Below are 27,333 nucleotides of genomic sequence, written 5' to 3'. Positions count from 1 at the left end.
AAACACACAAGAAAAAAAAGTAAAAGTAGAAATGCAAGAAGAAATTTAGAAGAAAGTCGCAAAAGAAAAAAATGGAAGAAGAAATTGAAAGAAAAAACGTACAGTAAAGTATTTGTCAAAAAAGAATAAAGAAAAACTAACAAAAAGTTGCAAATGAACAAAAGAAAAGAAAAGTAATATTGAATGCATTTAAGTTTTAAGGGGATTTTTTAGATAAAGTTAACGAAAATTATAAAAAACCACTCATACCTATCATAAATATTAATTAACTACCCTAAACATTGTTTAAAATTTTTCATTATGGTTTTTACTATTTGACATATTTTATTTACCTATTTGTTAAAGTATTTTTTAGAATTTTTTCTAATATAGTAGATTTTAGAAAATATTTACAACTATAACAAATTCTGTTATTGATATGTTATAGTGATTGATAGTTATTATCCAAAATTTTGGAGTAAATATTTTAATTTATTTTACTATTTTAGATAATATATTTTTTTATTACATTTTCGTACTAAAATAATCTACTTTCCAAATTTATATAATAACTTCAGTACTCACACAAGGCTCGAGAGCCCAAAAACTAAAGCAAAAAATAAAAACCAAACCATCTTTCCTTTCCCCAACTGGGTCTTCTTCCTTCGTCTTTCCCTCTCATTTTCTTCTCTCCGACGACCGACCGGCAATCCGGCGTGCACCCAAGGGCGCTGCGGGCCTTCTTCGTTGCCTTCAGCCTTTCGCTTCTTCGTTGACTTCACGCCTGACGCCCCACTGCATTCATCTTCTTCGTATATTTGTGCTTCTTAATTGGTAAATTTCTCTTGTGCTTTTGGTCTTTCTTTTTCTATTGAATAATAAATAGAAATGTGTAATTTGTTCTATACTAATGTCTGCAATTTTTTCTTCTGTAAATTGTAAAAAATAAAACAAAAACTTGATTAAATTTTTTTTAACGGAAAGGTTATTGAAAATGAGAAATAAATAAAAAAGACAGTTGCTCTAAACTGTAGGTTCTACTGTGATTGGAGGGCAAGTATTTGTATCTATAGATGAAGAATTAAATTATGAAAATTATTTTGTATAATAACATTTGCATTCATTAAACATTATGCACTCTAGGAAACTATTTCTGCTCTCAGCATGCGCATCCTTTATTTGATAGGACAAGTTGTGAATTTTTTATCTTGTAAAAAGATCTAAGGAGAATCTTGGGAAAGAACTTTGTTTTTCATTTACCAGGTGAGAGAGGTGTGGATCTTTAAGGCAAGGACGTTGGTTAGCTGCTTGTGCAGTGAAGGATCAAAATACTTCTGAATCTGTACGAAAGCTCAAATGAGCAGTTCGAGAGAACAGTCTCCAGATTGGATGCGATCTTTCCAAGTAATTTTGTCTACTTGACGGTTTTGTTTCACGATTATAGAACAATCTAGGGGGATTTTAGTTTTTTAAGTTCTTTACCTATGTATACTTAACAATGTGATTGTAATATAATCTAGGGAAATTGTCAAAAATGACAAATTTGACAAAAAAGTTACAAAATATAGCAAAATTTCAGATTCTATCAATGATAGACATTGATATGCTTCTATTAGATATATTGATAGACACCGATAGAAGTCTATCAGTGCCTATCATCAATAGAATCCAAAATCTTGCTATATGTTATAAATATTTTAGTTTATTTTGTTATTTTTAAAAATGTTTTTATAATTTAGTGGTATGTTAAGAATGGATAAATAGAAAAACTTGAGAAATAACATGAGTTTAGTTGTTTAAATAATAGAAAATATCCGTGAAATATACTTTTATTTAAAAAATATCTAAGAACTTTCAAAAGCATTATGTATAGTTAATATAGGGAAAAACTTGAGAAGTAACATGAGTTTAAGTTATGGTTAAATATAGTTACTTTGATACTTCAAAATGTTGCATTAATACTCTTAATCTTAACCGTCATGGGCTGACTTAGTGGTAGCGGGAACATAAAAAAAGACCAAAGGACTAAGGAGTCACGAGTTTAATCCATGGTGGTCACCTACCTAGAATTTAATATTCTACTGGTGTCCTTGACACCTAAATGTTGTAGGGTCAAGCGGGTTGCTCTGCGAGATTAGTTCAAGTGTGTGTAAGCTGGCCCAGACACTTATGAAAAATGTGAAAAAATACCCTTAATCTTCAGAGGTATTTTTAAAAAGGTACTAAAACTAATTGTTGGATTTTTTTCTATATTTTTTTCAAGTTTAAAAGTATTTATGAAACTTTTGAAAGTTTAAGGCTATTTTTTGACTCAAAGTACTAACCATTTTTATCAAAAGCTAATGGTAAGCATATTTTGATTTTCTTTTTGAAAGTTAAGGTATTAACAAGGCTTTTGAAAGTTTAGAGGTCTTTTTTAAACAAAGTACGAAAATCAGATATTTTCAATAATTTAGCCATAATATAATAAACTGCCAATCTGTTGGTTAGTGTATTTTATTGGGGTATTTAGAATAGATTTCTAGGTTGATGTTAGCTCTCTTGTACATTTAAACAGGATCGACAATAAATTGTGCAACTTTGTCCTTTAGTTCGAAAGAGAGTGATGTTAACTCGCTTAAATAAAAGGCTTGAGAAATAAAAGATTAATCAACTGCCTCATAACAATATAACTTAATTGACTAACTTCTTTACAACTATATTAACCAAATCAGATCATAAAGCAATATAAACTTCAAAAACCTTGCCCAGAAATTTCAACTCTACATTCTTGCTTTTCCAAAGGATCTTCTGTTGTGAGTGGTATCATAGTTATTTTCTCCAAAAACAATCAAAACAGTTGGTCGTAAAAAGAGGAAAACCATTCATTTTATGACAATCTGAAATAAAATTGTGTTTTGATTGTTCCTCAAACTTGGAATGTTCAATATTACACATTAATTTCCAGTTACATATACACTCTCTCTCATCTATAACTTTTTTTCTTTTCATCCTTGCCTTCTCCCAACAATTTTTTGTATATTTATTTTGATTGGAGTCCTTGATGCTTTTTTTTCTTTCACAAATGATTCTGTATAGTGGTCTCAAATTTCACTGAAATAGACTGAAACTGTAGGTTTTCTCTTTGTACCAAAACAAAACAAAACTTAATTGAATAAGCTAAAAGATCGTCCTTTGAACAATTTAAGATACAAGCTCTTCCACACACCCCACAACCAAAAAGAAAAAGAAAAAGATACAAGTTTGCAGTCATGATTTACCTTCTACAGTTTGTATTAAATTTAAATTGTCTTCGGAGGTCTGAGATTGCGAGGAAATGACTATTGAGTTATTAACTAATGTATGTCTTCATCTATTATATTAATCTTGCACTTTGAGATATCGCTTTCAAAGTTATTGATGCCAAAGAGAACAATTTACTTTGTTGAATAGGCACCAACTGGTGTTGCTCTATCCTCTAATTCTGGATCTTCAAAGAATGGTAGCTCATCAATGGACAATGCAATTGATCAAAGGGATCCGTCTTCACATAAAACTACACAGGATTTAGATGGAGATCAGATTCAAGGTATGCTGAAGTTAAACTTGAAACTTTATGTTCTTTTCTAGTAGGAACGTGAACATAGTCCTGCACACAAGAGGAAATGAGATTAAAGGCAAGAGAGAAGTCATATTTTAAATGGCTTTGGGTTCTATTTTTGTGTTACACCGTTGATTTTCAACCACGAAAGCTTGAACGACTTACAATTTCACCTTTTTCTTGAATCCTGACTGCTACTAGGACTTGGATTATCATCTCTAATGATACTATATATGCTTTCTGGCTGGATAACTTTATTGTCATATTGTTTTATTGCAGGGGATTGTGGCAACCATAATTTGGCGAAGGAAGTGAAACTCGACAGACATACAGGTCATGAAGTGAGAGACTTTACCTCTTGATTTTTACTTTTGTGAGTGTGTATATTATTAAGGACATTAGTAAGTTAGCAACCTTCATCTTACTTATTTCGAGAATTATACATATATGAGTTGGTAGGCATAGCTTATTCATATTCTAGTTTGAAGTATTTGTAGTAAAATCTAGTTTGCTGATGGAAGAATCTTATTTTCATTTATCAGAACTCAAAGCACTCTGTTTGGATGTTATCATTGGATTCAGAGTCATGTTCAGATAATAATTTTATTAAGGAGGATTACAGTTATCATGAAGAATTAGCTGAACTTGCAACATCTGAGATCCAAGGGAGAAGGAAGGATGAAAATGCAGGTCGCAGATTCACGGAGGGAAAATCTAAATCAAGGAAAGTATCAAATGAAATGTCTCCCAAAAAAAAGGTCAAATCCGAAGTTTGCACTTCAGCAAAAGAGAATATAATGAATTCTGGTACAAATAAAGGTGGTTCTACGATGGAAGGTGAGAAAGTAGTATAATAGTACATAACATTAAAAGGTAGAAACTTTAGTGACTTATAGAGAGTGCATTAAATTACTGGAGCCTTAATCTTGTTCTCTGCATGAAAGGTGTTTCCTGCTATGTATGATTTTGTTTTAGAATATTTTCTGAAAATCTTCCATCCATTCAGGATCTGAAGGCCATGTAAGAAATGGTGATGTGGAAATTTTAGAGAAGGATGCATTGGATGATTGCATCGGACCTCCTGTAAGATTTAATGCTAAAAGAAAGATGGCTATAGTTCATTACACTCTTTGTTCAGTCATTTGCCTTAGCAAAATTCAATTTACAGGTTTCCTCCTCAAGGTTGCCATTGGTGTTGTCTGACAAAGCCCATAGGTTGAAGGTAATTTTGCAATAAATGATCTTTTAGCAGCCTCCTTTTGTCTTGATTTGGACTTTAATACATTCTGGGTTGTATATATATATAGTGACATAACGTGGAAGAGAAATAGGTGGCTTCCTAGAGTGAAAAGAGATGAGAGTTCAAGAACTGCATGGACCTAGTGTACTACTTTTTTAGTTTCTTAAATCCTTTAATCAAAGCAATAACAGCATGCATCATTCTAATTCAGGTTTTTGAGGGAAGGGGAAGTAGAGAAAGAATATCGAATAGAGATTTTGAAAGCTACTGTCTTATCTTATGCAGGCGCTTGTTGAGTGTGAAGGAACTTCAATAGATTTGAGCGGTGACATGGGTGCTGTAGGACGTGTTGTTGTTTCAGATTCCTCATCTGCAAAAAATGAACTTTGCCTAGATCTGAAAGGTAAGTTTCATCCAAATATGCTATGTTTTGGCACCAAAAGTTCAAGTATACTTAAAACCCCAAAGTTATGTTTTAGCTGAATGTAAAGTTTTTCTCTCCTCTCCCCTCCCTAACCACACTCTGGCCCCTTTTCCTCTTCCATTGTTCTCTCTTTCTTCTCCGGTGAGCCTCTAAAGCCTGTTCTTCTCGTCCATCCTTGTTAAGTGCCAACTTGGTTTTGGAGATAATGGAAGTAGAAAGCTGCAAAGTAGCGAATGCTCTTTACTGTATTTGGTCCGACAAGGAATGCGTTCATATTGAAGACATGGAAGCTCATAAAGATCTTGACGTTGTTAGACACTCAACTTAGATGGTTCTTGAAGGAGATTTCAGAATTCTTGCGTGGCCCCAAGAATGATTTTCTTCTTTGAAATAGGTTTGATGAGTTTGGAAGTACAAAGCTTTTAATTTTTTTTTTGTCAAAAGTAGGTTGAGTTATGAGGTTTGTAGCCTAGAAGAGTGATAGAACACTGATAATTCAGTGTTTCTATTTATTGATATATGCAACGGAATTACAATATCAAGCAGTAAAAAAGAAGAAAAAAATATAGAACCCTAACCCCTTGCCCTTCCTCCCTTTCAAGGAATATTGCAGTCTTAATTCTTCACCCTTCTCCCTCCCAACAGACCCCTATTTATACTCCATACCCAACTCCTATTTATACTCTAACTAACTCTCATAACAAACTCCTACTTATGCTCTATTATTTTATTATGGAGCATCTACTAACAATATTAAAACTAAGGCTATTCTCCCTAGCACGTGCGATTAACCTTGCTTCTTCTTCCTTCTACTGTACTGGTGTATAATTGGGGGTCTATCATTACATTCCCTTTCCAAATGCACCTTGTCCTCAAGGTGAAAATTCGGAAATTTCTTCTGAAATTCTTCATACTCCTCCCAAGATGCATCCTGAGGTGGTAGCCCTTGCCATTTAATCAGTACCTCCCACATTCCTTCCTTGTTCTTCGAATACCCATATATCTCCTCCGGAATAGCCAACCACTCATAGTTTTCATTTAAACAGGCCATTTCTTCTGGTTTCAACATGGTGTGATTTCCCACCATCTTTCTTAGTTGCGAGACATGAAAGACTGGGTGAATACATGACGATTCCGGTAGTTGGAGCTTGTATGCTACCAGTCCTATTCGTTCTGTAACTTCAAATGGCCCAAAAAACTTTGGGGACAGTTTCTCATTCTTTTTCTTACGCAAGGAAGATTGCCTGTATGGCCTAATTTTTAAAAACACCATGTCACCAACCTTGTATTCCACATCTCTTCTCTTCAAATCTGCATTCTTTTTCATTTTATCTTGAGCCACTCGAAGGTGTTCCTTCAATACTTCCAAGACTTCATCCCTTGCCTTGAGTTGTTCATCTAACAGGAAGTTAGATGTGCTTTGATCCCCATAGTATATTAACGGAGGGGGTGTGCGACCGTATACAGCCTGAAAAGGAGTGATTCCCAATGACCGGTGGAAGGTGGTATTGTACCAATACTCCGCCCAGTGTAGCCATTTTGCCCATTCCTTCGGTTTCTCACTACAGAAACATCTTAAATATGTTTGCACGCTCCTGTTGACCACTTCTGTCTGACCATCTGTTTGTGGGTGATATGCCGTGCTTCTATTTAATTTAGTGCCAGCCAATTTGAACATTCCTTTCCAAAAACTGCTCACAAATACCTTATCTCTATCCGATACGATGGATTTAGGAAATCCGTGTAGACGCACAATTTCTTTAACAAATATTTCTGCTACAGTTTTCGCTGTGAAAGGATGTTTGAGGGCAAGGAAATGACCATATTTGCTGAACCTATCGACCACTACAAATATAGTTTCAAAGCCACCTGATTTCGGCAACCCCTCAATGAAGTCCATTGAGATATCACTCCAAATGTTGGTGGGAACTTCCAATGGCAGTAATAGCCCAGCCGGGGTTAAAGCCAAGGATTTATTCTTCTGACAAATAAGACATTCATCACAGTACCTTTTGATGTCAGTTTTCATTCCGGCCCAATATAACTCTCCAGTAATTCTCTTATAAGTTCTTAGAAAACCAGAATGTCCACCTATCACAGAATCATGATAAGTATACAGTATGGCTGGAATCAAAGCTGATGACTGAGATAACACCAACCTGTCCTTGTACCTTAGCATTCCGTGTCTAATAGAAAATTTTCTTTCAGTATTCTCCTCCCCTGATTGTAGTTCATCCCATACTTTGCGAAGTCTGATATCTTCTTCCACTTCCTTCTTGACTACTAATAAGTCTATTAATGCTGGTGCCGTTAAGCTACTGAATTGAATCGCTGGAGGTACACGGGATAGGGCGTCAGCGGCTTTATTCTCTAGTCCTGGTTTGTATTGTACTTCAAAAGAGTATCCCAATAGCTTGGCTACCCACTTTTGGTACTGAGGTTGAATTACTCTCTGCTCTAGTAAAAACTTCAATGATTTCTGATCAGTCCTTACTATGAATGATTTCCCGAGTAAATACGGTCTCCATCTCTGTACAGCCATGACTACGGCCATTAATTCTCTTTCATAGACTGGCTTTACTCTGTCCCTTACTGCCAAGGTGTGGCTGAAGTAGGCAATCGGTTTATTGGCTTGCATTAACACAGCTCCTATGCCATACCCCGATGCATCCGTTTCCAATTCAAAGGTGCTACTGAAATCTGGCAATGCTAAGACTGGTAGGGTCATCATCGCTTGTTGCAGCCTTTGAAAAGCTTCTTCTGAATCGTCAGTCCAATTGAACCCTCCTTTCTTCACTAACTGAGTTAAAGGAGCTGCCATTGATCCATAATGTTGGACGAACTTTCGGTAATATCCTGTCAAGCCCAGGAACCTGCGAACTTCTCTTATATTTGTAGGTGTAGGCCATTCTTTAATTGCTCTTATCTTTTCCGGATCGACCTCAACTCCTTGAGCTGATATGATGTGGCCTAGGTAATCCACGCGTTCTTGTGCAAAGCTACACTTCTTTCGATTAGCATAAAGTTTGTTTCTTCTTAGGATTTCCAGTGCTAGTCCAAGATGTGTGAGATGTACCTCTAAGTTTTCGCTATAGATCAAAATATCATCGAAGAACACCAATTTGAACTTCCTTAGATATGGCTTAAATACCGTGTTCATCAAAGATTGGAAAGTTGAGGGGGCATTAGTTAATCCGAAGGGCATGACTAAGAATTCATAATGTCCTTCGTGTGTACGAAATGCTGTCTTTTCGATATCTCCACTTGCCATCCTAATTTGATGATACCCAGCTTTCAAGTCAATCTTTGAAAACCATCTAGCTCCATTCAACTCGTCGAATAACTCCTCAATAACTGGAATGGGAAACTTATCGGGTATAGTCACGCTGTTTAAGACTCTATAATCTACGCAGAATCTCCAGCTTCCATCCTTCTTCCGTACTAACAGAACCGGGCTGGAATATGGGCTATTACTTGGGCGAATAACCCCTGAACTCAGCATCTCTTCCACCAATCTCTCCATCTCTGCCTTTTGTTGGTATCCATAGCGATACGACCTCACATTTACCAGGTCAGTTCCTTGTTTCATATAGATATGATGCTCAATACTTCTTCGTGGAGGTAGAGTCTCCGGTCATGTAAAAACATCCTTCGAATTTCTTCAGGACATCTGAAACTGCCTCGTCCACCGTTAGTACTTCCTCAATTCCATTATCTCCTGAGGGCTCATACATTGTCTCCATTGCTCGGCACTCAATTAAGAATCCTTGGTCAGAATTCCTCCATGACTTAATCATATTCTTGAGGCCAACCATGGCTTTGGTTAAGCTGGGGTCTCCTTTGATTTTCACTTTCTTCCCGTTGTGTAGAAAAGTCATGGTCAAGTTTTTCCAATCCACTTCCGTCACGCCCAATGAATACAACCACTGCATTCCCAGTACTCCATCTACTCCTCCCAACTCAAGTGGTAAGAAGTTTGCTTCCACTTTCCATCCCTCCAGTTCTAGCTCGATGCCTTCACAAATTCCTTTCCCCTTCACAGCTGCACCCGAGCCCAAAATCACTCCATAGTGTGAAGTAGTCTTCGTCGGTAAACTCAGTTCCTGCACCACCTTGTCCGAGATGAAGTTATGGGTTGCTCCACAATCTATTAGGATAATTACTTCTCTATCCTTAATCTTTCCTCTCACCTTCATCGTTTTGGGATTCGTCAGCCCAACCACTGAATTTATGGAAAGTTCAACGATAGCCTGATCTTCTGGATTTATCTCGACACAGTTCAATTCTGTCTCATCCCATTCCGCTTCCTCCACAATTTCATATTCCTCATCCTCCTTCACCACATACATTCTTAGTTCCCTTTGCTCCCTTCCTTTACATCGGTGTCCATGAAAGTACTTTTCATTACAGCGAAAGCAAAGTCCTTTCTCTTTTTGGGCTTGAAATTCTGCATCGGGTAGTCTCTTCGTCGGGCCTTCTTTCTTAACTTCTCCAGCCGTTGTTCTTAATGTCACCGTCCGTATTGGAAATATAGTATTTCCTTTGTCCTCACTGTGGTTCATCGCTGCACTACTCCTGATGATTGAAGAGTTTGGAGGGGGGTATTTACCCTTGGCATAGCCGTTTAGGTTCGCCTCCTTGCGAATGATCTCCCGATTCTCCATGAGTTGAGCTGCGTGCATCATCTCGGCCAAACCAACCGGTTTACAAAAAACTACCTCAGCTTTGATCCACGGGAACAGTCCATTCATAAACGTCTCCTCTACCACACGATCTTGCAGGTCGGCGAGTGGTGCCATCAACCTATCAAACTCATTGCGATATTCCTCCACTGTGGTCTGCTGTTTAATCCTTAAGAATTGCCCACAGATGGATCCTTCTCTCGACGATCGAAACCGCATCAGCAATCTCTCCTTAAGATTGTGATGGACCTTCAAAACTGATGGTCGCCACCAAAACCTTCTCTGCATCACTCAGTTTGTGAATTTGGAAGTACCGGTCGGCGCGGAACAACCACGAATCCGGATCCTCGCCATTGAATACTGGCATTTCGACCTTCTTAAATTTGTCTCTCTCATTCGCACCCTCTTCGTCCTCAGTCCTCCTCTCCTTTGTTTCGTTCTCACCTCTCCTACTTGTCGAACTCTCTCCTTCATTACTTTTTCTGCCTCCAGTTTCTTGTGCGCCGTAGTCTGCCAACTTCTCACTGGTTGTCGTCCGTTCTTTCGCAATGGAATCCATGAGTATCATCAGCATTTGATGCGTCTTTTCAGTTTGATGACTGATCGCTGTTAAGCTTTCTTCGATCGCTGGAATTTTACTCACTTCTTTCTTTATCAGCAACATTTCCTGATCGTAAGCTTCCATTCTCTCTTCTGATCGCGTGTTAACCATGGTTTTCTCCTTGCCCAGATTCGACAGTGCTCTGATACCAATTTGATAGAACACTGATAATTCAGTGTTTCTATTTATTGATATATGCAACGGAATTACAATATCAAGCAGTAAAAAAGAAGAAAAAAATATAGAACCCTAACCCCTTGCCCTTCCTCCCTTTCAAGGAATATTGCAGTCTTAATTCTTCACCCTTCTCCCTCCCAACATACCCCTATTTATACTCCATACCCAACTCCTATTTATACTCTAACTAACTCCATAACAAACTCCTACTTATGCTCTATTATTTTATTATGGAGCATCTACTAACAATATTAAAACTAAGGCTATTCTCCCTAGCACGTGCGATTAACCTTGCTTCTTCTTCCTTCTACTGTACTGGTGTATAATTGGGGGTCTATCAAAGAGGAACAAAGAATTGTCCTTCATTCGTATTTGTTCGAGTGTCTCTCGACAGGTTGAAAATCCTTTCACAAAATGCTGAGAAGTTTCTTGGTGAAGCATGATTATTTGATTTGTGATGGAATCCAATTGGTACGAATTTACTACTTGTTATTGAATATAGAACGAGATGGTTCTATGGTTACAATGTAAAAAAACGCTCTTCTGTTACCCTAACTTTCAAGGATGAACAGCGGCAAGATTCCACTCACACAAAACCTAACTCACTCTCCCGCCCATTCAATATATTCAAATCTCCGTAACTGCTCCCCCCCCGTTCCTAACCTCCACGTGCTACCCTAGTGCACGTCTAATTGATTACTAATTAACCACGTGCTCAACATGTGGCCATCTAACTACTAACTTATTATTCTACTAATTAACCACGTGCTTAACATGTGCTCGTCTAACTAACTTCTAACTTATTATTCTATTTCTTCCTCCTAGTGTACTGGTAGACTATCGGAGGTCTATCAATTTGGTACAGAAAACATCTTTAGACCTCCTTGTAGCTTTCCTTTGAGTCACCAGGGGCAAGTTATGCTGAAACGATGAAGCTTAATGGATCCTCTATCCAGGAATTGGTAAAATAGAACACTCTTCCCCTGTTCTGATCTCAGAATTTCAGAGTGCAACTTGGCATTGGGTGATAAAAAAATCCAAAATTTTTTAACGAAGACTTCGATAATCTATGGATTATTTGATTAGAAAAACCTTGGAGTACCTTTTTCAATAAAAAGTAATCATTAATCCATTGTTTGCAGAGAATGCTTTGATTAAATTGGCTGAAGGTTCTCTAGAAGAGTTCGTTGGAAAAGAAGAGTTATGGCAAGTAATGGATACTCTTCATTTAAAGTTTGAGAAATGGAGCAAAAGCAAACATAGCAGACCATTAGTTATTGATGGCTTTGGAGGATGGATTAAAATAAAAAACTTCCAATTAGACGCTTATATTTATATGTGGTTTCATCCCAGCAACATTAGAAATAATAGACTTCAATTGAGGGAATTTTTTCTTACACTTTGGTGTTTTTGACACGATCGAGCCCTCCTCCATTAACCGAGGGCCGTTTGTCATTAGAGGATTTTTCAATCCCACTTGACTTGATGAGATTAAACCAGGCTTTGAAAGATGAAGGAGTCGTTGAAGATTCATTCTTCTCGGAGGGGGTGGAATATCTAAGATCAATCCAAAAAATTCCTTCATGTACAAGAAACCCCTTTGATGCTTTGAAACAAGGTGCCCGCCAGAATTTTGCCTCGCCAGGGTTGGTGCCGATTGTCTTCATTGAAGTGATAGTGAATTTAAATTTGGACTCCAAGGAAAGTAGTATGAACGCGTCTACGGGATTCGAAGAGCCATATTTAAGGAGGAGAGATTAAGAATTTTAGTTTTGAAAGGAACAAGAAAGAGGAAGCTGAAGAGGATCTTTTAATGAAGAAAGAGTTAATTTCGGTTGTGCCTTCTGGAAAGTCACTTCAACCAGTCAGTAGCCTTTCTTTTGTCGATCCACTCTCCTCCGACCCTTTGAACAAGAAGTTAAACTCTCTGATTAATTTGGCTGGTACTTTTTCAAAGAAATATATTTTACTTCTTATGTCAGTGGAAAATCCTCAGCAAAGTCATCTCAACCCTTCATCTTCAGTTTCCTCTCCTCTTCTTCTCTTTATTCCTCAGCAAAGTCAGGTTCCAAAGTAAATTTGAAAGGACAGAGATGTTCTAAGTTCTTCCCTCACTCTGCGAAGTATTTCATCTGGAAGAAAAAACCAAAGAAGATTTTGGCTAAACGATTCTTAAAAGCCCAAATAATTCAAGATTGAGTACCTGATTTGCTAGAGGAAAAACGTACCCATTCTTAATCATCAGTCCATCCCAGCAACCACAAGCTGTCTCTAATTTATTGGAAGTAAGTTGCACCAAATTCATGCCCCAACCCATTCATCTAAGTCAGTTTCTCATCATCCTCACCCTACTCTTTTAAGTACTTTGAATTCTCTGCCTAATTCGAAGGTAAAATTTTTTAGGATCTCTTCAGGTAAAACCCTTCTCATTCACTCTAGCAAGAAGGGCAAGTATTCTTTCAGCTCTCCTTTCAACATTAGTAGTGAGGAAGTTGAGCAATTGGATAGGTCAACAGAGCTTAAGAGAATTTTTTTTTTGACCCTCTAGAAACATATCTCAATGCTCTGTTTCAATGCGCGGAAGAGCCAAAATATGCTAATTTACCTTCTGCAACTTGCTCCTGTCCCAGTCTTGCGAAATGCCAAATCATTTAAACTCAATAGTAGTTGCTTGTGGATTTATTATAATATGATTCTTCAGCTCTAAATGTATTATTTCAAATTTTGGCCCAACTTCAGTCTTTCTGGGTTTTCTCTTCATGTGGGTGGCAAGTAAAGCCTCTATGCTGATGCTGATTTTTTGAAGGGCTTTTTCGAGCCTTCTGGTTTTTGGACTACTGTGGCATGATAGCTACGAGGCTGCCGATTGCATCTTTTTGCAAGTCTTTAGATTCAAATGGGTTCCTTATGGGAGAGATATTTCGTTACACTTTGTATTTAGATTTCTTCCGTTGGTTCTATTTAGCTTAAATTTTTATGTTGGAATTCGATTATTAGCTTTCCTTTGTTTTCCTAAGTTTAGCTTTTGTTGTAGTCATTGAGTGAAATCTTCACTATTTTCTTGCTCTTAGTATAACACTCTTGTATTTTGAGCTTAAGTCTCATTTAATAAATAAAGAGGCATGTTTCCGTTTAAAAAATGTTCAGGTATACTTCTGTATTTGGTTTTCCATTTTGTTTGCATTATGAACGTATATTAAATATATAGTAGGTGACCCGATACTTCATTTATTCAATGAAGTATTTCTTATCTTAAAAAAATCATATAACACGTGGTTGATTAGAAGTTTTAAGACGTAACTTGTATGATTTGTATATCTTAATTAGAGAAGCAGGATTTATCTCTCATTTTACTTGATTGCAAGTAGAGACGAAAAACAAACACAAATTTACGTGGAAACCCTAGTTCAGGGAGAAAAACCACGGTTCAAATCTTTCTTATATCACTATGAATCGATGATACAGAGGAGCATTAATTTATAGGCATTAGAAGCCTAACTAAAAAAATTAAAGATAATTAGGGGAACTTAAAAGACTTAAAAACCCTTGGGCTTTCAACATACAACAACCCTGTTAATTCTAACACTCCCCCTCGAGTTGGACCGTATATGTCAAAAAGACCCAACTTGCTAACACAAGACTCGAAGCTCTGTCTGAGAAGCCTTTTTGTGGGAATATCAACAATTTGTTGGCTTGAAGATATGTAAGGAATGCATATGCTACCACTGTCCAATTTCTCTTTGATAAAGTATTTATCAATCTCCATATGTTTAGTTCTATCATAACCAGGTTATTGGCTGATAGCCGACTTATTATCGCAGAAAAGTTTCATAGGCACCTTATAGTCTTGACGAAGATTAGATAACACCTTATGGAGCCAAATTTCCTCACAAATTCTCAAATTCATGGCCCTGTACTTAGCTTCAAAACTGCTTCTGGCCCCTTGCTTCTTACTTCTCCAAGCAACGAGATTGCCCACACAAAAGTATAGTACCCATAGATAGATTTTCTATCAACAATAGACTCTTCCCAATCAGAATCTGTATGGGCCTCAATACAGCTTTTGTCAGTTTTTCTAAATCTCAACACCTTACCAGAAGTTGCTTTTAAATACCTCAGAATTTTGTTCACTACCTCCATGTGTTCTCGTTAGGAGTCTGCATGAACTGACTAACAATACTCACAACATATGAGATGTCAGCCTAGTGTGAGATAAATAAATCAGTTTTCTCACCAGGCATTGATATTTCTCTCTGCCAATCAGAACTCTGTCACTTGTATTCTTGAGTTTGGCATTGAACTCAATAGGTGTATCAGTGGGACGATAATCTAACATACCTATCTCAGTTAACAAATCAAAGGTGATTTTCTTTGGGATACAGAGATGCCCTCTCTAGATCTAGCAATTTCCATCCCAAGGAAGTATTTTAGATTCTCCAAGTCTTTGATTTTAAACTCTTCCCCCATCTTCTGTTTTAGTTGGAGGATTTCATTGGTGTCATCTTCAGATAAAACAATGTCATCAATAGAAACTATCAAAAATGTAATTTTCCCACTTAGAGACTTTTGTGAACAAAGTGTGATCAGAGTGCCCTAGAGTGTACCCTTGAGACTTGATGAATGTGGTAAATGTGTCAAACCAAGCTCTAGGTGACTGTTTCAATCCATACAAGGACTTTCGAAGTTTACAAACATGATGGTCAAACTGGGCTTTGAATCCTGGTGGAGGACTCATATTCACTTCCTCTTCTAAATCCCCATTTAGGAACGTGTTCTTAACATCACATTAGAGGTCAGTCTTTATTCACAACAATAGACAACAAGGCCCTAATAGTGTTTAAATTTGCAACATGAGAGAAAGTCTGAGGGTAGTCAACCTTGTAAATCTGAGTGAACCCTTTTGCAACTAACTTGGTCTTATGTCTGTCAAGAGTACCATCTGCTTTGTACTTGATAGCAAAACACCTATTTGCATTCCATAGTTTTATGTCCCTGAGGGAGAGTGCAGAGCTCCCAAGTCTTGTTCTTTTCTTGGGCTCTGATTTCTTCAATGACAACATTTTTACACTCTGGGTATTCAAAAGCAACATAGATATTCTTGGGTATTGTAGTAAAATCAAGATTGGTTGTAAAGTCTCTGAATTGAGGAGATAGGTTCTTATAAGAAACATAGTTAGCAATAGAGTGCTTTATGTAAAACCTGGTGTCCTTCCTTGGTGCAATAGGCAAATCAAGAAACGGATCATACTTATTGTTATTTTCTGAAGGATCCTCCCTAATTTCATTCTCAGTAACTTTTGCAATGACCTCATTCCCATCATCACTGCCCTTTCAATTTGAAATGACTTCAGTATCAACACTACCCTATTCACCTATATTTTCAAGAATAGTTGTTTTGGACCTGTCACTTTCACTCATTTTAGTGTCAATATGTGAGTCAATAGAATTAGTCATACCTTGATCTCGTAAGGAGCCGACTGAATAGTAGGAGACCCAACTTCCTTTCTAAGATTTCTCCTAGTAGGTTTTCCAAGGAACTTGGTTCGTAGGTAGGATCGTGTTGTGAGGATCTGGGCTAGGTAGGGTAACAAAAGTAGGATTGGTAGATTCTAAGGAAATCACCCGGTTAGACTCTTTACTCTCACTCTCTCCCTGAAGTAGGCAAACGAGAAAGAAAGGAGGATTCTCAAGAAAGGTGACATCCATGGGGATAGAGTACTTACGAGAAGACGAATGAAAGCATTTATAGCTTCGTTGGTGCAGAGGGTAATCAACAAAAACACATACCTAAGCCCGAGGGATAAATTTAGTTGAGTTAGGGCGATGGTTATGAACATAGGCTATGCACCCGAATACTCGAAGAGGAACATAAAAATGAGACAGGTAGAGACCAAAGGGATATGAGTCTTTAAGACACTCTAAAGGGGTCTGGAGATGTAAGACATGAGAAGGCATCATGTTGATAAGATAGGTTACAGTGAGAACATCACCACAGAGATAGAAAAAAAGGGAAGCAAACAACATAAGAGAACGAGCTACTTCTAAAAGATGACGGTTTTTGTGCTCGACTAGCCCATTTTGTTGGTGGTGTAAGCACATGAACTTTGATGGACAATCCATTTGGAGAAGAACATCTCATCTAGGGTGTGAATTTGGAACTCACGACCATTGTCACTCCATAAAAGAGGAATCTTTGCATTGAACTGCGTTTTATGATGTGATAAAAGTCTCAGAAGATGGAGTTGACCTCAGATTTGTTGGAGATGAGAAAGACCCAAGTAAGACGAGTATGATCATCAATAAAGGTTACAAACGACAATTTCCCAAATGAGGTGCTTGTCTTGGATGGTCTCTAGGCATCACTATGAATAGGTGTGAAAGGGTGAGTTGGTTTTTAAGGTTGTGAAGGAAAAGAAACCCGATGCTTTTTTGCTCGAATACATACGTCACAAACACAACAATTTTAGAGAAAAGATGAGAAAATAAACGTTTCGTATATTTAAAATAAGGGTGACCTAAACAAAAATGCCACAACATACAATCTTGTTCAGAAGTAGTAAGATACGAAGATAAAAGGGTGGTCCTAGAAATGTTACTAGAAGAGGCATCATCATCAAGGAGGTAGAGTCCCCTACTATGTCGAGCAGTGCTAATCATCCTCCCCAAGCTCAAGTTCTGAAAAGAAACAGAATCAGGTAAGAATATTATTTTGCAGTTTAACTTAGGTGTAATTTATCCCCAAGCTCAAGACATTATGTAAGGAGAGCACTGCACACGGAGAAACCTTCCCCTTCCCAACAATGGGGGCCAAGGAATTATATGCAACTCTGATTGTTTCATTACTAGCACATGGAATATAGGACACAAAATGTTAAGAGGAACCAGTCAAATGGTATGTGGCGTCATAATCCAGAATCCAAACCTCCATCAACACTATTGATACTCAAGGATTGAGGTATACATAATTGAACAATGACGTCTAGAGTAGTGGGACTAGGATCGGTCTGGTTTCCAAGTGGATCAGGTGGTTGAGAAGGTCCAACAGACTCACTCACATACGTCTTCCCTGTGTTCTGTTTGTCATTGAGAGAGCGTTTCTTACCGCCTGGGGGACAACCATATAACTTCCAACCTTGCTCCTTGGTATGCTATTGTATGATCCTCCTCCAAGCAGATTTCATAATAGGCCTCCATTAAGGAGGGAATCGGCCTTTGGCCTAGTATACGCTCGCGAACTACATCAAACTTAGGGTTAAGACGAGTAAGAAAGTCATAAATTTTGTCATTCTCTTCAATTATAGAGTATTGCACACCATCACTAGCCTCATTAACTAACCAAGAGGTTATGAGTTCCAATCCATCGTGGCCACCTACTTAGAAATTAATTTTTTATGAGTTTCCTTGGCATACAAATGTTGTAGGGTGAGGACAATATTTTTTCACTGTTTCAATGAAGATTCTGTTTCTGTTTAATTTATTTTGTTTGAATTTATCACATTTTGCTATGTTTGCCTTCACTTTTATGTATGTCTCCTTGCATTAAGGTATGCATGTGCATTTCTTCTATTTAACACAATAAATTATATTTGTTTTCTTTGAAACGGAGACAAACTTCTTTATTAATAATAATAAGAGCTCAATGGACAAGAGAATTGTACAATGAGTTAAACAAAGAAGTCCAAACAAGCGAAAAAAGAAGAATAATAGGGATTAGAAGGTGCACCCGGATATCTCAACTAGGTTGACACCCCCTTAGTACCAAAACATCATATCCCATTAAGACTAACCTATTGCAACAATGAGAACAAAATCCGACCTATTACAATAAGAGTAGGATCTAGCCAATACAACAAAACTAAAAAAACTATTGAAAAGAGAGACAACGAGTTCACACCAATTTACGTGGAAACCCGAGTACCGGGAGAAAAACCACGATTGTTTGTTGTTATTATTTTCTAATGAATAAAACAATAGGTACAGGGGAGAATAAATAGAGTACACAATGGAATAAAAAAGGAAAAGATTTAGGAAAATAAGGAATACATTCCCATAATCTTTCCATAATTATTCTAGGATTCTAACAAGGAAAAAGCCTAGAAAAAAAGGAAAGAATTCCAACACTCCCCCTCAAGTTGGGACGTAAATATCAATGAGGCCCAACTTGCTAACGCAAAAGTCGAAGTTTGGTCTGAGAAGCCCTTTGGTAAGAACATCAGCAACCTGTTGACTCGAAGGGATGTACGGAATGCATATGCTCCCACTGTCAAGTTTTTCTTTGATAAAATGTCGATCAATCTCAACATGTTTAGTTCTATCATGTTGAACAGGGTTGTTAGCAATACTAATAGCGGCTTTATTATCACAGAAAAGCTTCAATGGTGTCTCACATTCCTGATGAAGATCTGTCAAAACTTTCTGAAGCCAAATTTCCTCACATATTCCTAAACTCATAGCTCTGTATTCAGCCTCAGCGCTGCTCCTGGCCACAACACTTTGCTTCTTACTCCTCCAAGTTACAAGATTGCCCCAAACAAAGGTACAATAACCAGAGGTAGATTTTCTGTCAACAACAGATCCTGCCCAATCCGAGTCAGTGTATGCCTCAATGGTCTTTCTGTCTGTTTTTCTAAACATCAGCCCTTTACCAGGTGTTGATTTTAAGTATCTCAAGATTCTGTTGACAGCTTTCATGTGTTCCTCATTAGGGGTCTGCATAAACTGGCTGACAACACTCACAGCAAAGGAAATATCAGGACGAGTATGAGATAAGTAAATTAATTTACCCACGAGGCGTTGATACTGTTCTTTATCAACTGGAACTTGATCATCAGAGTTTCCTAGTTTGCAGTTGAATTCAATAGGAGTGTCAGTGGGACGACATCCTAACATACCTGTCTCGGTTAACAAATCAAGGATGTATTTTCTTTGAGATACGGAGATACCTTCTTTAGATCTGGCCACCTCCATTCCAAGGAAATATTTCAAATTTCCCAAATCCTTGATTTCAAACTCATCGCCCATTCTCTGCTTTTTAGTTGACTGATTTCTGCCTGATCATCTCCAGTCAAAACAATGTCATCCACATAAACTATTAGAACAGCAATCTTTCCTGTTTTGGAAACCTTTGTAAATAAAGTATGATCAGAGTGTCCCTGCCTGTACCCTTGGGACTTGACAAAGGTAGTGAATCTGTCAAATGCTCTGGGAGACTGTTTCAGACCATATATAGATTTCTGGAGTTTACACACATGCTGACCAAACTGGGCTTCAAATCCAGGCGGAGGGCTCATGTAGACTTCCTCTACGAGGTCTCCATTCAAAAAGGCATTCTTAACATCCAGCTGATATAGAGGCCAATCTTTGTTCACAGCAACAGATAACAAAACTCTAATAGTATTCAACTTAGCAACTGGAGAAAAAGTTTCTGAATAGTCAATACCATAGGTTTGAGTAAATCCCTTCGCAACTAACCTTGCCTTGTGTCTGTCAAGAGTACCATCAGCTTTGTATTTGAGAGAGAACACCCATTTGCATCCCACAGTTTTGTGTCCCTTAGGTAGAGTACAAATGTCCCAAGTACTATTCTTTTCAAGAGCTTTCATCTCTTCCATGACAGCATTCTTCCATTCAGGATACTTTAAAGCAGTGTAGATATCTTTTGGTATTATGGTAGAGTCAAGGCTTGCTGTAAAAGCTCTGAACTGAGGAGAGAGATTATCGTAGGAAACATAATTGCAAATGGGGTGTTTAGTACAAGACCTGGTGCCTTTTCTCAGAGCAATGGGAATGTCAAGAGAGGAATCATACTCATCTGATTTTCCTGTATGACCCTGTTCCGCTTCATTATTACGGGTTTCTATTCTGACCTCAATCTCATCACCACTGTCCTTTTCTTCCACGTTTTCAAGAACAGCAACATTAGACCTGTCATTCTCACTTATCATATTCTTAGTACAGGGTTCAGTAGGGTTTTCCATACCTTGATCTCGAGGAGGTTCAGAGTCTTGGACTGGAGCCGGCGGCTGACTAGTAGGGGAACCGACTTCCTTTTTGTGATTCCTCCTGTAGTACGTTTTCCAGGGGACTTGGTTTGTGGGTAGGACTATGGAATGAGGAATGATGTTAGACACGACACTAGGAGTGGGTTCGATGAATTCAAAGGTGTTGTTAGACTCTTCACTCACACTCTCCCCCTGAAGATGGCTAACGGGAAAGTAGGGTCGATCCTCACAGAAAGTAACATCCATAGTGACAAAGTATTTTCTGGATGGTGGGTGAAAACATTTATAACCACGCTGGTGAGGGGGATACCCAACAAACACACATGCCTGAGCCCGAGGGGTAAATTTGGTTTGATTAGGGCCAAAATTATGGACATAAGCGGTACACCCAAACACACGAAGAGGAACCTCAGAAACATGACGAGTCGATGGGTAGGACTCCTTAAGACAATCTAAGGGAGTTTGAAGATGAAGAATACGAGAAGGCATTCTATTGATTAAATGAGCTGCTGTAAGAATAGCATCTCCCCACAAGTATGAAGGAAGGGAAGTAGAAAGCATAAGGGAACGGGCTACTTCCAGAAGGTGACGGTTTTTTCGCTCGGCCACTCCATTTTGTTGAGGAGTGTAGGCGCACGAGTTTTGATGAACAATCCCCTTGGAAGCAAGAAATTCACTAAGGTTATGGTTTTGGAATTCCCGACCATTATCACTCCGAAGAATAGCAATTTTTTGATGGAATTGTGTTTCAATGGTGTGATAGAAATTTTGAAACATAGAGGAAACCTCAGATTTATCAGTGATAAGGTAGACCCAGGTAAGACGGGTATGATCATCAATGAAGGTTACGAACCACCGTTTTCCAGATGAGGTTGTTATCTTGGATGGTCCCCAGACATCACTATGAACAAGAGTGAAGGGTTGGGTTGGTTTGTATGGTTGTGAGGGAAAAGAGACTCGATGTTGTTTGGCCTGAATACACACATCACAAGATAAGGTAGTCATCTCAACTTTAGAGAAGAGATGTGGAAATAAATGTTTCATATATTGAAAATTAGGGTGGCCTAAACGAAAATGCCACAACATACAATCTTGTTCAGAAGTAGTGAAATAGGAAGATAAGAGACTAGTCCTAGGAATGCTACTAGAAGAGGTATCGTCATCAAGGAGGTAGAGTCCCCTACTATGCCGGGCAGTGCCAATCATCCTCCCCGAGCTCAAGTCCTGAAAAGAGACAGAATCAGGTAAGAATATTGCTTTGCAGTTTAACTCATGAGTGATCTTGCTTATCGAAAGCAAATTATAAGATAGTTTGGGCACATGCAAAACATTATGTAAGGAGAGCCCTGCACAAGGAGAAATCTTCCCCTTTCCAGCAATGGGGGCCAAGGAGCCATCTGCAATTCTAATTGTCTCGTTCCCAACACAAGGAATGTAAGATACAAAATGTTCAGAGGACCCAGTCAAATGATCTGTGGCACCAGAATCCAGAATCCAGGGGTTCTTCCCATCAATACTAACAAGACCGAAGGAATGAGGTATACCTGATTGGACAATGGCACCTAAAGTGGCAAGACTGAGATCAGTTTGGTTTTTGTGTGGATCGGATTGTTGAGGAGGTTCAGCAGACTCACTCACATACGCCCGCCCTGTGTTCTGTTTGTCGTTGGAAGGGCGTTTCTTACTTCCTGGGGGACGACCATGTAACTTCCAACATTGTTCTTTGGTATGCCATTGTTTTTTGCAATGCTCGCAGACAGGAATTGGTTTTCCATTATGCTTGTCACTGCTACTGTTAGAAGATCTTGCACTAAAAGCAGCAGAGTCAATAGTAGGGGTTGCGGAAATATTCATAGCACTTGTGCGATCTTCCTCGAGGCGGATTTCAGAGCAAACTTCCATCAGGGAGGGAATCGGTCTTTGACCTAGTATACGCCCTCGAACTACATCAAACTTAGGATTAAGACCAGCAAGAAAGTCATAAATCCTGTCATTCTCTTCAATTCTCGAGTACTGTACACCATCAGTGGGATCACGCCAGACTAGTTCTCTGCATAGGTCCATTTCTTGCCATATAAGAGAAAGCTTATTGAAAAAGGATGTGACATCCATGGTTCCTTGCTTGCATTCATGAACTTGCTTTCTCAGCGTGTATAGACGAGAGGCATTCTGACGTTTTGAGTAAAGTGTCTGGGCTGTGTCCCAAATATCCTTGGCTGTTGCAGCAAACAATAACGGCTTGCCAATTTGAGGTTCCATACTATTGATCAATATGGATCGAAGAATAGAGTCTTCTGCCTTCCAATATCGTTCATGTGGGTCGCCCGGTAGGGGGCGAGGTATTTCCCCTGTCAGAAAGCTAAATTTTTGTCGTCCTTCGAGGACCATCTTTACTGACTGAGACCATGAGAAATAGTTGTTGCCATTCAACTTTTCTCCTGAAAGATGATACATGGAAGACTGAGCCACCGTATTAGTCACATAAGGAGAGGATACATTAGGGAACGAGTTTACCGGATTCTCAGAATACATCGGTAGAGTGGATGTCGTCCCTAAGGTAGCCTCAAGTGCTGCTATCTGTTGTCGAAGCCCTTCCAATTGTTGATGAACTATTCCCGAGGAAGCTTGCACGTTACGGTTGGAATATGCCGAAGATTCACCAACCTCAAATGTTGAGTGAATTTGAGAGTTTTTAACATCGGGATGGTAGCTAGGATCATTGGGTGGCTGGCCATACAGATTTGACGGCAGAAGCGGTGGTAGCCGATTGGAATTAGATGGCAGAACATAAATCGGGGCGTGGGGAGCAATATAGGCCGCGGACGAAGAAAAGGGTTGGACAGATGGGATGGTCGGCGCCGTCTGAGGAAGAAAACCAGGCGCGTGGTGGTCCGGCGGCGGCGTGTGGTGGTCCGGTGACGGCGCGGACGGACTGCGGTAATGACGAAAAATTATTTTCGGACGTTTTCTGTAGCCGGCTTAATAATTCGTCCATGGCAGCACTCATCCGAGCATCGATGGCAGCAGCTACGGCAGCACTAAAATTGATGGCTGTCCCTTCTGTTTGATTTTCATAAGTGGTTTGGTTTTTTTGGGTTTCTAGGGTGTTTTCATTGTCCCGCTCTGATACCATATTGAAAAGAGAGACAACGAGTTCACACCAATTTACGTGGAAACCCGAGTACCGGGAGAAAAACCACGATTGTTTGTTGTTATTATTTTCTAATGAATAAAACAATAGGTACATGGGAGAATAAATAGAGTACACAATGGAATAAAAAAGGGAAAGATTTAGGAAAATAAGGAATACATTCCCATAATCTTTCCATAATTATTCTAGGATTCTAACAAGGAAAAAGCCTAGAAAAATAGGAAAGAATTCCAACACTTTGCATAGGTTCATTTCCTGTGAGATAAGAGAGAGCTTGCTGAAAAAGGATGTGACATCCATGGTTCCTTGCTTGCATTCATGAACCTGTTTCCGTAGTGTGTATAGATAAGTGGCATTCTAACGTTTGGAATATAGTTTTTGGGTTGTGTCCCAAATATCCTTAGCAGTTGTAGTGTATAGTAAGGATTTGCCAATTTGTGGTTTCGTACTATTGATCAATGTGGATCGAAGAAGAAAGTCCTCTCCCTTCTAGTACCGTTCATGTGGGTCTCTCAATGGAGGATGAGGTATTTCCTGTATCAGAAAATCAAATTTATCCCGTCCTTCAAGAACCATTTTCCCTTACTGAGACCTTAAGAAATAGTTATTGTCGTTCAATTTTTTCCGTAGATTGCATTAATCACATAAGAAGAGGATAAAGTAAGGAATGAGGTTACCAAATTCTCAAAATACATCGGTAAAGGTGTATGAAGGCCATGATCGGGAGTTTTGAATGTCTCCCATAAGGTAGCCTCAATTTCTGCAATCTGCTGTCGAAGCCCTTCCAGTTGCTGGTGAGCTATACCCGAAGAAGAAACTGTTAGACCTCCGATAATGTACCAGTATTGTAGAAGGAAGGATTGGAAGGAAAAGAAGGACAAGAAGATAGTGGAGGATGGAACAACCTAGGGGGGACCACAGTGAGTGGGAAAAGTAGAATAAATAGAACAGAGGAGAATAGAGAGGGTATGCTTTTTGGGAAGAAAATTTTTGTGTATTCTTGAGAGAAAGGATAACAGAGAGGGAGAGTAGAGTTTACGAATTGGTACCTTAGCCAATCCGTTTATCATATTGTAACTTCTTATTTCCTATTAATATAGTAAGTACTTTCTTTCCAGTATTTCACATTGGGAATTCGAGTGTTTCATCATAAACTTGAACGTTAGGGTTGGAATGTGTCGAAGATTCACCAGTTCCAAATGTTGAGTGAATTTGAGGATTCCCAATCTCGGGATGATAACTAGGGTTTGCAGCAGAATCAGTGGGTGATAGCACATATAGATTTGACTATAGAAGCAGTGGTTGTTGGACAAAATTAGGTGCCAGCACGTGGAGTACATTATAGGTCGTGGATGAAGACAAGGGTGGCAAAGAAGGATTGGCCGGTATGATCTTAACCGGATGGGCTTATCCGGGGTCCTCAACGACGACACGTGAGCGGCACGTGAAGATGCAAACAACAGAAAGGGTGACAGAATCATGTTGGCCGGCGTTGTCTGAAGGTGACGAAACCACTTATCCATGGCAGCGCATCGATGGTGGCAGCAGCTGCGCTGTTACCAGTGGCTGACTCCCCTTATTGGTTTCCATCAATAGTTGTGTTGTCTAAGGTTCGGTCAATATCAAGCTCTAATACCATATTACAAGTAGAGACAGAATAAATGCAAGTTTTACGTGAAAACCCTAGTTCAGAGAGAAAAACCACGGTGCAAATCGTTCTTATTATTTTTATCATTGATGAGACATAGGAGCATTAATTTATAGGTAATAAAAGCTTAACTAAAAGAATAAAAATTAATTCTGGCAGCATAAAAGACTACAAAACCGTTGGACTCTCAACAGACAACCAGCACCCTAATTCTAACATTCATATCTGCCAATGTTTGTTTTCCCTTGTTTAGTGGTTAATGTTTGACTTTCTCTTACCATTCTTTCTGATCATGTTGGACTATTTCAAAGACATTTGTATGTCTAGTAGTTGTGGGGTAATTATTTGTCTATGGTTCTCTGTTTCAGGCACACTTTACAGAGCGGTAATAGTTCCTTCAAGGACATTTTGCATCGTATGTGACTCTCCACTTAACTGATCCCTCCAATGAATCCATTTATTATTATTAGTAGCTCAGTACTTGAAAGTAACGTTGAAATGAAAGGCCTTTTTTCTCATTGCCTTTTTATTGTTCCAAATTGAATTATTTAAGAAATTTCCTTCTGGTTTTGCTGATGTAGATTTTATCTTTTCCAGGTTAGCTTTGGTCAGTCAGAGGCTAAGGTCGCTCTTTTATTCAACTATTATATTTTATATTAATGATAATATAGTACTGGAAATTTCTACTATCAATTCTGTTTTTGGATGGTCACTTCGTTTTAAATTTTAAGCACTCCCCTTTGTTTTGTTTTGGTTTGCGTTATTTTTTTAGTACAATGTCCTAGAACTGCCATAGAAGTCATGACTTGTTGGACGTATGTTACTTGATCAGATAGAATCTATCATGAACGATTTCATTCAGTTGAAGGCACTGTCCAAAGTTGATGAGGCTGAAACTATGGTTGAAGGTGAGTTGCTTTCTATTTCTCTGAATTTTTCAAAGTTGCTTGTTTCTGTGCTCATTCTATGTTTTGCATCTGTAGGCACATTAGATGGATTCTCGTTTGATTCTGAAGACGACGCTGAGAAAATAACTAAAGCTGCTTCTCCAGCTGACCAAAATGAGCCGGTAGAAGGGCTCAACACAAAATCCAAAAACAAAGCCGAGAAATCATCAGTATGTTCCTACGTCCAATTGCATGTAGTATCTTAACAATCCATCTTTCGTTCATGCTTATGCTCTGGAAATGTCATTTTAGGGGCGGAAGCGTGTTAAAACTGGAGGAAGGCTGCAGGCTCCGAAGAAAACAAGGAAGAAAGTTCAAGGTTCTAAAACTAAAAATGCAAAAAGCAAGAAATGAAGTTCGAAATCTTTGTTTGCCCTGAAAAGGGAAAGTCCTTTTGTCTGAATGTAAGAGGCAAATGGGGGCTTTAGCCAACCTGCTTGAAACAACATTTTCTTTCTCCGGTTCACCTCTCTGACTAGAAGTTTAGAGCCTTTTTTATAAAGTTTTTTTTCTTTTCTATTTCATATTCTTTCTTTCTAGTTCTTAGTTTCTTATGTTTTAAAAACAATAAATAGACCATATTTGATGACTATTATCATTTTATGTTTCTTGAAAAAACCAAACAGAACCACAAATGCGTTTGATAATCATTTGTTGTTTCTCGTTATTTTGTTATTTTTTCTAATATTTTCGCTTAATTTTTTAGTTTAAAATAATTTAATTATATAAAAGATAAATATATAAAATTTATTAAAATATATAACATTCATTAAAATATATACAAAATAATTATGAAACATCAACATTATGACTTAAATTTCGTGTGTAAATTAATAAGATTTTATTAAGCATGTGTTGTTAAAATTTGATTTGAAATATTACTTCTTATTTAATTTGTTTGTC

The 27,333-nt window shown here is 38.3% G+C and overlaps 1 protein-coding gene across 5 annotated transcripts; it reads left to right on the top strand.

The window, feature by feature from the left end:
• Positions 1 to 561: 561 nt before the first annotated feature.
• LOC101208657 (DNA-binding protein BIN4) lies at positions 562 to 27,097 on the top strand. Of its 5 annotated transcripts, none has more exons than XM_004147278.2 (13): positions 562 to 813; positions 1,243 to 1,383; positions 3,412 to 3,547; positions 3,839 to 3,900; positions 4,102 to 4,396; positions 4,566 to 4,642; positions 4,728 to 4,781; positions 5,085 to 5,202; positions 25,852 to 25,898; positions 26,081 to 26,107; positions 26,316 to 26,391; positions 26,467 to 26,600; positions 26,683 to 27,097. In XM_004147278.2, the coding sequence occupies exons 2-13, from the start codon at positions 1,336 to 1,338 to the stop codon at positions 26,782 to 26,784; spliced, it is 1,176 nt and encodes a 391-aa protein (XP_004147326.1). In that variant the 5' UTR covers positions 562 to 813; positions 1,243 to 1,335; the 3' UTR covers positions 26,785 to 27,097. The 5 variants fall into 5 exon arrangements, with proteins under 5 accessions (XP_004147326.1, XP_031736566.1, XP_011649447.1 ...); XM_031880706.1 differs by having other exon boundaries at positions 1,221 to 1,383; positions 25,852 to 25,868; XM_011651145.2 differs by having other exon boundaries at positions 1,221 to 1,383.
• The last annotated feature ends 236 nt before the right edge of the window (positions 27,098 to 27,333 follow it).

This window comes from Cucumis sativus, chromosome 2, assembly GCF_000004075.3.
Source record: "Cucumis sativus cultivar 9930 chromosome 2, Cucumber_9930_V3, whole genome shotgun sequence".
NCBI classification, from domain to species: Eukaryota; Viridiplantae; Streptophyta; class Magnoliopsida; order Cucurbitales; family Cucurbitaceae; genus Cucumis; species Cucumis sativus.
Note: the sequence above shows the minus strand (reverse complement) of the source record. Positions and strands in the feature narration are given on the sequence as shown.